At 60.9% G+C, this 13,737-nt stretch overlaps 1 protein-coding gene across 1 annotated transcript; it reads right to left on the bottom strand.

Moving 5' to 3' along the window:
• Positions 1 to 890: 890 nt before the first annotated feature.
• On the bottom strand, positions 891 to 13,026 carry LHX4 (LIM homeobox 4; the record flags this gene model as incomplete). Its single annotated transcript, XM_084266439.1, has 6 exons — positions 891 to 1,288; positions 1,379 to 1,550; positions 2,084 to 2,238; positions 2,411 to 2,613; positions 5,702 to 5,873; positions 12,774 to 13,026. 6 exons carry the CDS (start codon positions 13,024 to 13,026, stop codon positions 891 to 893), a joined length of 1,353 nt encoding a protein of 450 aa, XP_084122565.1.
• Positions 13,027 to 13,737: the final 711 nt, after the last annotated feature.

Genomic DNA, 13,737 nt, shown 5'->3' with positions numbered 1-13,737 from the left:
GCTCCCACCTGGGGGTGCTGCTGCAGCTGACAAAATGCCCTTTTCCCTTCTTTCGGGGGAAATTTTGGCAATACCCTTGGAGCAAACACTCCACACCCCCACCCCGTTTCCCACCCCCCACCGTGCCAGCCCCGAGCATCCCGGCCGGCCCCACCACAGCCCAGCTTGGCCGTCGGGCATGGGTTGAGATTTTTTTTTTTCCCATGAATTTTTTAATTCCTTCCCAACGCACAACCAAGGTCAAATCCCACAGCGACGTGCCGCAAGCCCTCCTCCTGCCTGGGGATAAATCACAGCCCCGCAGCCATCCCACGACAGCTCTGCTGCCACAGCCCCCGGAGCTGCCCGGGTAAACAGCATCACCCCACGGCAGCCCGGGCACGGCCCCAGCCTCCCTAAAATAAACCCTTCTACAATATAGACTTTGCTTTCCGCTGAGGCTCCGGGCAGCGCCGGGTCACGGTTCAACTCCGTATCGAAAAATAACTCTTCAAAATAGCAGCGGTGCTCGGCTGGAGGGGTACAGGGGTGGCGTGGGCGCCGGGACGGGCTCTGCCATCCCTGATTGTCTTTCCCCCCCCGCGTTGCCCCGCATCGTCGCCAGCACCCAGCCGCGCTCCAGCCCTGTGCCGGGGTCCTCACCGTGCGTCCCAGGTGCCGACGCCTCTCTTGTGCTTACACCCGAAGGCAGCCGTGCCCCCTTCCCCAGGCACGGCCGCCCCCGGCCATCGCCGATGCCGCCCCCTCTCTCCCTCCCTCCCTCTTTCCCTCCAGCCAATTCCCACAGGAAATCCTGGAAAGGCCAATTGCCGGCGGGCGCCCTCGCTGCTGCACTTGTGGGCTTTGGGGGAGGAGCAAAGGGGGGGTCGGGGTGGCGGGGCGAGTGGCGCTTAGAAGGGGGGATGATCCATGTCGTCCAGCCAGGAGGCCGGGCTGGTGGGAAAGTCTGGGTACCCGACACTGCTCCCCGTGGAGATGTCGGAGGTGGGGCCCCCCCCAGCCATGGCCCGCAGCGTCTGACTCACCCCCTGCGCCCCGTGGGCCACCAGCCCCAGGCTGCCGTCCATGGCGTAGTCCAGCCCGTTGAGCAAGGGTGGGTGGGAGGGCAGAGAGGAGATGGAGGACGGCGACTGGGGGAGGCCGTAGGGACTGCCGTCCCGCAAGTCCTGGTACGACTGTCCCGTTCCCTCCAGGGAGAAGCTGCCATTCAGCAACTGTCCGCCCGCCACGTCCCCCACGGTGCCGTAAACTCTGTTGGTGTGGCCGAGCTCGGAGAGGATCTGGTCTTCTGCTGGGGAGAGGAGGGAGAGCAGAGCCGGGGGGTCAGCGCAGGCAGGAGCCCCGCGGTCCCCCCGCCCCGCACCAGCACCCTGCTCACCGCGAAAGCTGAGCTCGCTGTCGCTGACGCCGCAGTCCTCGGCCGAGCTCTCCTTCTCCAGCTTGCTGCCCCCGCGGCTCCGCTTGACGCTCTTGTAAAACTGGCCCCAGCGGTGCCGCCCGGCGTCCTTCTTCAGCCGCTTCTCCTTGGCCCGGCGGTTCTGGAACCACACCTGGGGAGGAATGGGGGGGACAGTGGCACTGCCGCACCCCTGCGTGCCGGCACCCACCCGGCTGCAGCCTGGCTCCTGGGCACCTACGCCACCCCCATACCACTGCTGCACCTGCAACACCTGAAGCCTGGCAGCCCTGAAACCCAGCACCCCTGTGCCCCTGAAATCCAGCATTCCTGAAAAACAACATCTCTGTACCACTGAAACCCAGCACCACTGCACCCCTGAAATCCAGCATTCCTGAAAAACAACATCTCTGTACCACTGAAACCCAGCACCCCTGTGCCCCTGAAATCCAGCATTTCTGAAAAACAACATCGCTGTACCACTGAAACCCAGCACCACTGCACCCCTGAAATCCAGCACCCCTGCACCTCTGAAACCCAGTACCCCTGAAATCCAGTACTCCTGCACCCCTGCAACTCAGCACTACTGCACGCCTGAAACCCAGCAGCCCTGCAACCCTGGAGCCCAGAGACCCCTGTGTCCCCCTCAGTAGGGGCAGGATGGAGGAGGCACCCCTGTGGCCTCACCTGCACCACCCTCATGTCAAGCCCCGTCTCGGAGGAGAGCTGCTCCCGCACATGCCGGGCAGGCTTGGGGGAGTTTTTGTAGGCGTTCTTCAGTGTCTCCAGCTGCTTGGCCGTGATGGTGGTCCGGGGCCGCTTGGCACCTGCCTCTGAGTCATCTGCAAGTGAAGGAGATGGTTCCAACCCTGAACCACCAGCCCATGCCAGCGGGGGAAAAAATCTCCCCAAAACCAGCCCCCCCATAGCCCGCAGCAACCCCTTCCCCTGGGCATAATGGAGCGAGGTGCCGCGCAGGCGCCCCTTGGTGTGTGGCCCTTTCAGAGTGCCTACCGTTCTGCTTGGCGGTCTCGTAGTCCTCCTTGCAGACCAGCCGCCCATCCTCCATCAGGTAGAATTCATCGCCGGTGGCCAGCTGCCGGCTGCAGATAATGCAGGCGAAGCAGTGGAGGTGATACACGAAGTCCTGGGCTTTGCGGACCACCTGGGTGGGGGGGATGCCCTGCTGGCACGCGGTGCATTTGGTCCCAAAACGCCTGCAAGGAGAAGAGGGCAACCCTGAGTTCCCCCACGGCGAGGTGGGCTTCTCTGGATCTGGGGTGGGGGACCAGGAGCCAGGGCAGAGTTGAAACCAGCAATCAACCTAATTATGCATGACACTTCACACGGCGGGGGTTTATCTTCTCCAGCGTGAGAGACCAGCCTAATGGAGCCCAGGAAGGTTTGATTTTAATGGTTCTTTTAACTAATGCTTATAGGCTGCCTGATTTTCCCCTGCAAGGACAGTACATATTTCATCCACATTAATACCAAATAAATTAATTACGCTGCCCCGCTGGCATGATGAATCCCAGATTAATGTAGAATGATGGGGCTCTTACAGCGTAATGACAGCTCGGTGATGGGCGCGCTGGCCGGGCTGGCTTGGGGTAGGCGTGGGGCCGAGCGAGCCCGCCGGCACGGCAGCGAGGCGGCGCGAAAGGAGCAGGAGAGAATGGGACAAGACGTGTGGAAGGAGCACCCAAGAATGGGGCAAAGAGCATGCAAGGACCATGTAAGAGTGGTGCAAGAAATGTGCAAGGAGGATGCAAGGACCATGCAAGCATGGTGCAAGAAGTGTGCAAGGAGCACGCGAGGAGGAAAGGAGCATGTGAGACTGGTACAAGGAGGATACAAGGACTGTGTAAGAACAGCATGAGAAGTGTGCAAGGAGCATGTAAGGATGGTGCAAGGGGTGTGTGACTGACCCAGCAGCCCCTGCAGCCTGGGATACCCATTGCTCCAGGTGCACCCATGAGCTGGTGCAGTTGCCCTGTGCAGACATGAAGGCTAACACCCGGCTAACACCCGGTGTAAACTCAGTTTACACCAGGGCAACTGGTGCCACGAGGTGGGGGCAGCACCAGAAAAGCCACCAAGAAGCAGCTGTTCCACTGATGTTCCCAGTGAGAGATGCTGTGAGGTGCAGGATTGGCATGGCACAGATCCCCACCTCTCACCAGCACCATGAGGGCTCTGCTGGGACTTCCCTCCAGCACCCCAAACATCCCATCGGTGGGGTGCTGGGACTCCACAGAGCCCTCCTGACCTCCTGACCTGCCAGCAGCACACACTATTCCTGCCCTCCCCGCACCCAACCCCCCCCCCCCCAACCCCCCCTCCCCCCCGCCCCGAGCGCTGAACATCCCCCAACCATGCAAAAACCACCACAAGCCACACGGCTGCCCGTGCCCTCACACTGTGCGGGGCGCAGCCACCAAAGCTGGGTCCTTGAGAGTTATGTAGGTGTCACCTAGGGACAGGCACCGGACATGAGTAGTGCTGAGGGGGTGTCGGAAATCAGAGGGCAAGGAGGGAGAACCTGGTTTGTCTCATTTTCTGGGCTTGTATCCTAAAGGGAATGTGCCCAGACATCTACTGAGGAGCCTTCCACTCTCCCGGAGCCTGCGGGGAGGGAGGGAGTGGGGATGGAGAGAGGGGAGGGATGAGGGAGGCAGGGATAAGACAGAGACAGATGAGGTTTCTCGGTGCCCAAGGCTGAGCCGGTGCACGCTCTGCTCTGCCCACCCACACCCCCAACCCCACAGAACACAATTAAACCATATTAACCCCTTCCCCCCCACCGCCCTCTGCCCCAGCATCCCAGCGTGTTTTCACACCACCCAGCTGATGGCCAAAGCCCGGACAGAACCGCCCATGGTCGGGGACCAAGAGGGAAGTTAAAAATCAAAGATAAAAGTCAAAATAAAGCCCTCTTGTCCTCCCAGGCGCGGGTCCCACATCACATCCCTGCCACCGAAGCCGGCCTGGAGATCCCCACGTGCTCAGGGGGTTACCTGCCCCGAAATCAATGAGCAGTTGAAATAAAGGTGAGGCGAGAGCCGAGATGCTATTGATTGGCACCGAATAATCCAGGCAGGACCTCATCTAAGAAAGTCGCTGATCTTTCAACTCTAATTAACATTGATTACCCGCACCTTTTGGGTGACTATTTAAATGACTTGGAGTTAATAGGCTGGAAAATATCAGGAGGGAAGTGTTATTACCCCAGCTCTAGTGGCGGCTTTGACGGTCGCACGTTCCCCGGCTGGGAAGGGGTGCCTGGGGATGGGCAGGCAGGGAAAGTCCTGCCTGGGGACTAGCACGGGGTGTAATCACCATGGGTTGGTTTAGCTGTCTGGCTGGCAGTGGGGAGTGATGGGAAGAGCCGGCACGGCCTGGGATGTGTGGGCAAGGACAGCATGGAGATGCAGCTGCTGTACCTGAGGTGCAGCGGGTCCTTTTTGGCCGGGTCCCGTCACCAGCGACAGGGCAGCAGGGGGCACCTGCTGGCCAGGATCCAGCCGTCCTCCCCACAGAGGTGTAAGGCAGCATCCCTCCACTTCACGGAGGTTGATTGATTGCCATGCCTGGCCCTGGCGCATCACCCTCTGCCACCCCTTGGGACAACTCCTGGATCTCACCAGCCACCCCAGACTAGAGCATCCCGGCTGGGAAAAGAAATAAATCCATTTTAAACAGGTGGTCCATCGGGAGCTGGGAACCGCCGAGGCTGGAGCATCGCGCAGCTTGGATGCAGCTGCCGTGGAGATCGAACGAGGTTTTCACGTTACTGGGAGCACAACAAGGATAAGGGGAGCGAGGCGGGTGGAAAAAGCGACGGGGGGCGAGGGGCGGTGGGGGGGTAAGGGGAAAAAGACAAAGGGAGAGGAAAGGCATCGGCAAAGCGAGCGAGGGGCTCAGGGGGAGCAGGAAACCTGCCACCGCGCCTTGTGCGGGTTTCTCCTGCCCTCTAGCTCTGAGCAGAGCCGGGACCACTGCCAGCCCACTGCTCGCTGTGGTCCCACAGCGGGGACGAAGCCAGCACTGGGGAGGGATGGGGGAGCACGGGGGGGGGGGGGGGGGGGGTGTGGGAGGAGCGCTCCAGGGCACTGGGATGGTTGAATCCCGACAAACAGCACCCAGCCTGCGGCAGCTCCAAGGCACCAACTTTGCCTTTAGTTCCGTGACAACAGAAAGAAGAAAAACAGATGAAGGTTTTGGGGAAATTACCCTTGGAAAAGGGGTTTGGGTGTTTGCCTGCTTTGTGGGGAGGTGCCACTTTTTGGGAGGGTGGGTACTCACTTGAAGAAGTCCTCCTTGCAGTAGACGCTGCCAGCCCGGGAGAAGCAGCGGTCGGCCAGCTGCATCTGGCAGTCGGCGCACTTGAGGCAGGAGCTGTGCCAGTGCCGGTCCAGGACCTTGAGGATGAACTTGTCCAGGATGTGCTGGTTGCAGCCGGCGCACTGGGGGATCTCTGGGCAGGGGGAAAGGGGGGAGAGGGATGGAGAGAAGAGCAGTGTCAGCCACCGCAGCCCCCCGCGGTGCTCCCACACAGCTGAAGTGCCTGCCAGAGCCCTGTGTGAGGGGATGGGCTGCCACCCCTTGCCTCGCCGGTGTCCCGGCACATCTTCCTCTGCCACCCTTCGCCAAAACCCCCTGGGATAGCAAACCCCATGGCCCCACCATGCACAGACACGCATGTGATGCTTTTCCCTTCTGCACCCTGTTTTCAGGCCACATCCTGCTCCCTGCCCCACCCCGTTTCTCTGCCTGTCTCATGCTTGCTCCCTCTGGGATGGCATCATGCAGCCCCCAACCAGGGGCATGGCTTGTTGCTCCTCACAGACACCCCAAACCCCAAGGACCAGGCTGCCGCGATGACCTAAGGGTTCACCCACAGGGTCACCCGGGGGTGCAGGACACCAACCACCTCCACTCAACCTGCACAGGCTTTTGAACACAGACAAAAGTCTCTTCTCCTGCTGCCACCCCAGACTGAGGGCCACAAGCCACCCTGCATCCTCCCCCCTGCAATCCAACAGCCCTTTGGTCCCCCAGATGCCCATTTCACCCACTTTCTTCCATCCAGCTGTGGTATTACAGACGCCCGTCGCTGGAAGACACGAGCTGAAGCAGGGCCACATCAGCAATAACTGGGGGGGCAGGGGAGGGGGGCGGGGGAGAGCGGCAGCAGGTCCCTATCCAGTTTCCTCCCCCACCCCCAGCACCCATGACGTGGGAGGATACCAGGAGCAGGAGGGCTTTCCCTAAGGCACACCTGGCCATGCCCACTCCTACACGGCATCTGCCTACAGACAGACGGACAGACAGCTTCTCCAGACCCGGAGAGACAGATCCCTGGATCCCTCTCCCTCTCTCTCTGCCCGTAGTTGAGAATAAACGGAGGTGCCATAGGAATCTGCGGGAGAAGATCGCCGGGTGAAAGCCAGGCACATCCTGCTGACACGCACGCATGAGAGAAGATGGATTTTGGGGGGGTGGGGGGGGGTGGGGAGACACGACACAAACCCCGCTGCCATGCCCGCAGCTGGAACGTAGGAGCAGGAGAGATGTTTCTGCATGAGGGCTGCCTCCCTCCAAGAGCTACTGGGAGGGGGGGAAAGGGAAGAGAAGGGGGAAAAGGAATTAAATGGAAAAAAAGGAGGGGAGAGGGGAAAGGGGGAAAGGAGGCGAGGGGAGAGAAAATGAAAGGGGAGGAAAAAAGATGAACAGAAGGGGGGATGAAAGAAAGGGGAGAAAAATAAGGAAAGGAAGGGGAGGGAAAAAGAGGGAAGGAAGGGGGAGGAAAAAAGAGGAAGGGGGAAAAGAGGAACAGAATGGTAGGAAAAAAGGAAAGGGGAGAAAGAAAGGGAATAAAGGAGGGAGAAAAAAAAAGGAAGGGGAGAACGACAAGGAAAAGAAAGGGAGGAAAAAAGGGAGAGGAAAGGGGGGAAAAAGGGAGAGGAAAGGGGGGAAAAGGGAGAAGGAAAAAGGGAAAAAAGGGAGACGAAAAAGGGGAAAAAAGGAGAGGAAAGGGGGAAAAAGGACGAGGAAATGGGGAAAAAGGACGAGGAAATGGGGAAAAAAGGGAGAGGAAAGGGGGAAAAAGGGAGCGGAAATAGGGAAAAAAGGGAGAGAAAATGGGGAAAAAATGGACAGAAAAAGGTGAAAAAAGGGAGAGAAAATGGGGAGAAGGGAGAGGAAAAGGGGAAAAAGGGAGAGGAAATGGGGAAAAAGGGAGAGGAAATGGTGAAAAAAGGGAGAGAAATGGGGGAAAAAGTGAGAGAAAATGGGGGGGAAGGGAGAAGGAAAAAGGGAAAAAAGGGAAAGGAAAAGGGGGGAAAGGGAGAGGAAAAGGGGAAAAAGGGAGAGGAAATGGTGAAAAAAGGGAGAGGAAATGGGAAAAGGGGCGAAGAAAGGGGGAAAAGGGAGAGAAAATGGGAGGAAAGGGCAAAGAAAGGGGGAAAAGGGAGAGGAAAGGGGGAAAAACGAAGAGGAATGGGGAAAAAACGAAGAGGAAAGGGGGAAAAAACGAAGAAGAAGGGGAAAAAAGGGAGAGGAAAAGGGGGGGGAAAGAAGGGAGAGGAACGGGGGGAAAAGGGAGAAGAAGAGGAGTAAAAAGAGCAGAAAGGGGGTGAAGACGAAAGGAAGAAGAAAGTGAAAAAAGGAAAAGGCAGAAAAAAGAGGAAAGGAAGGTGGGAAAAAGGGAGGAAAGAAGTGCGGCGCGGGGGGAACAGAGGAAGAGAGTCAACGAGAAAATCGTACCGTTACAGCTTCAAAGGCCACTATTTTCAAACACTCTGCGCTACTGTGGAGTGTGCCAGTGAAGGCCGCTTATTTTACAGCGTCAGGTCGCTGCAGTCCCGGCGCCCTTCCCGCCGGATTTCCCCCGGCGTTATCCAAGCCTCCAGCGCGTTACCAACTCGCGAATAAATGTTAAAATAAAATAAAGGAAAATAACCTAATGAAATATCTCTACAGCTTCCGCAAGCCCCTCTGCTCCGGGTTGCCCTGAGCACACACCTGGCTCACAGCCCGCGCCCCTCGCCGCGGTTTCGGGTCGGCACCACGGCCGCGGCTTTTCCCACAGCCCACTCGTTAAACCCGTTTGTTTCAGCGCACAGCGGGTGGCACCGGCCCGGTGGCAGGGGGGGCACGGGGGGGCACTGCAAAAGTAAAACCTTTCCTCTTGATTTGGGAAGCGTTTAAGCGTGGGTTTGGACGTGAACGGTTCTTCCCAGGCACACGCGTGTGCTTACGGGAGTCTGTCATCCCTGGAAGCGGATCAACCCCACCACCCAACCGCCGCAGGTATCACATCTTAATCCAGATTCCCAAAGAAAAATACACGGGTTGGATTTTTATGTTTTATAATTTTTTAACAACAGAGACACGGGTTTTCTGGGGTGTTGGTTTTGGTTTGGGGGGGGTTCATTTTGCTTCTAATCCGTCCGTAGATGTAGGAAACCAACCGAAGGTGCTCAGGGCTGAGAGTGTGCGGGGATGCGCGGAGTGCGCAGTGGCTCGGATACTCTGCGCGTACTGAAATCACAATAACAATAATAACAATAATAACAATAATAACAATGATGCTAGGGCTGCCGGGGTACCAGGAGGTGCCCGCTGGTGTGCCTGGTGCACGCAGAAAGAAAATACCTCTAAATCCAGCTCCTGAGCCCTTTGCTTTGTGCTTCGCGCCGCCTCCCTCCCTGCCTGCGGAAAGCCCCGCGTTTCTTTCACCTGCCCTAGCCGAATTGTTTTATATTACAAGAATAACGCTAACAGCATCGTGTTCTCTCTCCAGAGCTGTCGGTGGCCACCAGCGTCTCCGGGCCGGCTCTCCGGGGATGCTCCGGGGACACACACACTGCCCCACGGCCCCCTTTTCTCCATCCTGGGGATGCGGCAGCCTCAATGTAAACCGCTCCCCGGGGATTGGCGGGGGGGACGACTAACACTTGGAGGAGGGGTGGGGGGTCACCACCACCATCCACCACCACCACCCCCCCCGGGGGTTCTGCACCCGGAGTGCGCATCCCTGTCTCACATCCATACCCATAGCAGCTCTGCAATCCTCCCCCCACACCCCCTCCCCCTCAATCCCCCATTCCCCGCCCCCAGCACCCTCCCACGCACCGGGGCACCCGAGGGGCGGCCTGACAAGGTGTGCTGTGGTCTGGCCCCTCGCCGCCCGCCGGCGGCGCGGCTGCCGTTCCCGTGATTTATTAGCCGCGGGTCCATCTTTCTCTCCCAGGCGGTAAAGGGAAAGAAAAGAAATAACGACGGAAACGAAATAAACTCGCGGGCGGCCTCAAAAATCCCTCGAACCGCAAAAACCTCCCCAGACCAAGGGCGGAGGCGATGCCGGGGTCGTGTCCGAAGAAGATGCGCTTCCCCCGGCGCATCCCGCAGCCCAGCCCCGCCGGCTCCGCTCCACGGCGGGCACCGAGCTGGCAAACGCCTCCCTTGCCCTTCCCCTTCCTTTGGACTGGGGTTTGGGGTTTGTTTTCCTTTTAAGGGATCACGCACACACACACCCCCCCCCCACAAGAGGAAGGTGCTGCAGAACGGGTGCCTCGGCACTGCGGGAGGGAAGCACAAAGGCGGTCCGCTTTTCCCGGTACCGGAGCCTGCAACCAAAACACCCGCCCCGAGGAAAGCATCAGGTCGGGGACTTCTTGAACAAAAAGACTTTCTGCAGGGAGGAAACCTCATTCCTTCACATCCCCCACACGCCCCCCCCGCCAAAAAAAGGACAAAACCCTCCTCAAAACCAACCCCAAACCAACCCCCCTCCAGCTCATTTCTCTGCAGCAGGCAAACGACTTTCCCAGCGGCGATTAATCAATCCCCCCACACACACTCCCCCCTTACAGCCCCTTGGCCAGAGGCTGCCGGCACCCGGGCACGATTCCCGCTGGCTTTGGCAGAAGTTTTTTTCCTTCGGTGAGATTTGCAAAACAATATTCATAAATAATATCCGGATTTGTAATTTTAGCAATGCCGTCTGCAAAGCTGGAGCTGATTCGGGGATTGGGGATGGTGGGGGGGGGGAGGGGGGATTCCCCCAGGCTCGGCTCCCCCCGAAATCTTGCCTGAGAGGATGATGCTGTAAAGCCCAGTCCCTAAAATAAGGAGGCTGTGGGCAGCGTTAAATAAAAAAGGGGAACCTTGCGATTTAACGGTGAGAAAAGAAAATGTCACGTAGTTCTATCGCATGCACGATGAGGAAATACCGAGGCGATGCTGGGGGACGGGGTGACCCCGGCGTAGGAAGGGGGTCCCCGAATTCCCTTTGGGAAGGTGGTCCCTGCCCTGGGGCAGCCCCTTTCGCCCCGCACTGATGCTGGTGCAGGATCAGGCCCTCCCGGGCGTGTGACGCCATGGAAGCCGCTGGCCGGGAGCGGCCGCAGGACTCGGTGCTGGAGCAGCCCGGGAACTGCAAGACGATGGAAACTTTTAGGGCAGCTTCCCCTCACATTTTTAGTTCCCATCTCCTCCACCGCTAATTTTTTATTTGCACTGAAATAAATGGGAATAACCGTATCTCGTTGATTTATTTCCTGATGAATCCCCAAATACGGCAGTTTAGGACGAAAATGACAGTGTCACGGCTACCCAGGAGAGCCAAAACGGGGAGCTTCGTTGGGGTGATCCCGGCACATCATCTCCCCTCAAATCGGCGGGGCTCCGGCGCCGTCACAGGGACGCTGCGGCCAGGCGCCGGGGCAGGATTCGGCCGGGGGACAGACCCCGTCTGTCCCCGCACCCTGCGCGTGCTCCCGACGCGGGATTTTCCTTCCCTGCGGTGAAATCGGCTAAACGCGCCCGCCTGCACCCCGCGTCCCCCCGCCCAGGGCCTGGCAACCGGACGGAAACGGGGGATCACGGGGACAGCATCCACGAAGCAGGATGGGGAGGACGGCCAGCGGCCCCCTCCTCAGCCCGGGCAGAGGCACCGGCTTCACCGCCCCACACACACGGAAAGACCCAAGGAAAACGAATTACAGCCGCCCGGTGAGGCCGGAGGCCGGTGCGGGGCAGGGAACAGCGGGGGAAGCTCTGGAGGGCAGCGGCGAGCTGCGGGAAGGAGGGAAGCAAAGCCCGGCCGGGTGCGCACCCCTCGGTACTTGTGTTTGTCCCCCGAAATGCGGCCGGGCCTCCCGGCACAGCTGCCGGGCTCTCCCCGGGCTGGGGCCCGGCTCTCCACCCGCCTCCCCGGGAGCTCCTTCACCTAAACTTTTCGGGTGCTCTCCGGGAGGTGGGCGGCGGGGGGGTGAGCAGAATATTGCCCGGCTCCCACCGGCGGGGTCCCCCTTTCTCCGGACCCGCAGGGACGCCCCGTTTTTCGGGAACTGTTTGCAAGCGGGCGGGGGGGAAACATCAATAATATTAACAACAATAACAGCAATAATTATTAATAGCAATAACAACGACAGCAATAACACCCTCGCAGCCCCAGCCCGGGCCGCACGCGGAGTGTCCCCACCTCCCGCCCGAGCAGCCCCGGGGATGGGCCGGGGTCTCGCCGAGGCCCGGTCGCCTCCGCGCATCATCCCTAAGAGCGTGCGAGTAGCGGGGCTCCCTCGGTGTAGGGCTCGGCCCTACGGAAACGGGGAGGCTGCCGGTCCCCGCGGCTCACACCTGGATGCCGGGGCCATACACCCGCGGGGTGCGGGTCCGCACACCCCACCGCATACGCTCCCCTGACGTGCTGATTATACACACGCCTGAGCATGTGGTTCCGCACAGCCGCGCTCCCTATAGCGACAGAGCACGGATGTGAGGACACGGGGCTGGGGGGTGATGTTTTTGGACAGGCTCGGACACGGCGGCATCTCTCCGCGTCCCGAGCCGAGCCGGGATCGCCGTCCCGCTAACACGCACGCACACCCATAGGTCCCTTCCCTTTCCCGGGAGGCGCTGCCTGTCGCGATAAACGATATAAACGGGGGGTCGTGCGCCGCGGGCCGGGGGTGAGAGGGGGCGGAGAGGGGGACACTATGGCAGCACATACACACACAGACACGCACACACACACGCGCGTAACACGCACACTTGGACACGCAGAGCCACAGCCGCGGCGACCTCCCCGTCGGGGCCGCATCGCTCCGCACGGCTCCCCCGCCCCGGGGCACCGCTCACCCCCCTTTCTGCGCACTCCTGGTTGGTACGTCTACTACCGCTGCTACACACGGTGCGGGGGAGGGGGGGGGGGGAACGAAAGGGGAGGAAAAAACCCCAGGCGGGAGCGGGAGGCACCTGCCCATCCCGCAGGGCGCTGCCCCTCCAGCCCCTGCCCGCCCTGCCCCGCCGGCCCGGGGCCGCCTTTGCGGCAGGGAGCGAAGGAGGGAGAAGAGAAAAGCGTCCTTACGTTGCACCGGCACACCGAGGATCTCGGGAAGCCCCTTGACAGCCCCTTCGGCAGCGAGCGCGGAGCTTTGCATCATTTTATTGGCCCCGGGGGCGGCGGAGGGGAGAGAAGAGGGGAGGGAGAGATGCGGCCCGGGCCGGCGGAGCCCCGCGGCGGGAGGCAGCGCCGGGTCCCGCGGGCGGTGCCGGTGCCGAAGCCGGCCCGGGCGCGGCGCCGCAGCTGTGCCCGCCAGCGCCGCCCGCCTCCCATTCATTCACCCTGCGGGGAGCGCGCCTGACGTCACCGCCCGCAGGGGGGCGGGGGCGGGCCGGACCGCCCGCGGCCAATCGCCGCTCGCCCCGCGCCGAAAGGGGCGGGGCATGAGCGAGTGGGAGGCGGGGCTCTGTGGCGGGGCGGAGCCTGCGGGGAAGGGGCGGGGCTGGGGGCGCCTGGCGCTGTCGCGACCGGGGGCCCTCCGCGGCCAGGGGCTCCGTCCGACGGTGCTTTCGGTGAGACGGAGCGTGGAGGTCCCGCTCTCAGGGCCCTTCTCCCGCTCCAGGGAAGGGGGCGGCGAGTCCTCCCCAGCCCTGCCCCCCTGGGTACCGGGAGCGGGGCTCAGCTCGGCCTCTCCTTCCCCGGCCACGGCGGGCAGCGGCACATCACCCTCCCCCTGCCGCCTCGGGGCCAGGACCCCCGCGGGCAGCGCCGGCGAGCCCTGCCTGGCCGAGGCACAGTACGGCACTGGCACCTGTCCCAACGGCAGCTCCCCCAAAAACACATCTGGGCACGGAAGGAGCCCACCCAACTCCCGGGGGCTGCACCGTGCCCAGCCTGACAGTGCGGTGACACGAGGGCAGCGATGCCAAAGTCACCAGGCAAAGGGCTCAGTGTGACTACGGCTTCTGGAAGGATCCCCATGGGGCTCTGTCGAAGGAAAACGCCAGGGCAACCCAGCCTCCAGCGCCACAGCATCCAGAAGCAGTGA

Source organism: Gallinula chloropus (genome assembly GCF_964237585.1).
Source record: "Gallinula chloropus genome assembly, chromosome: 6".
In the NCBI taxonomy this organism is placed as follows: Eukaryota; Metazoa; Chordata; class Aves; order Gruiformes; family Rallidae; genus Gallinula; species Gallinula chloropus.
The sequence above is the reverse complement of the archived record's forward strand: the minus strand, read 5'-3'. Positions and strand labels throughout refer to the sequence as shown.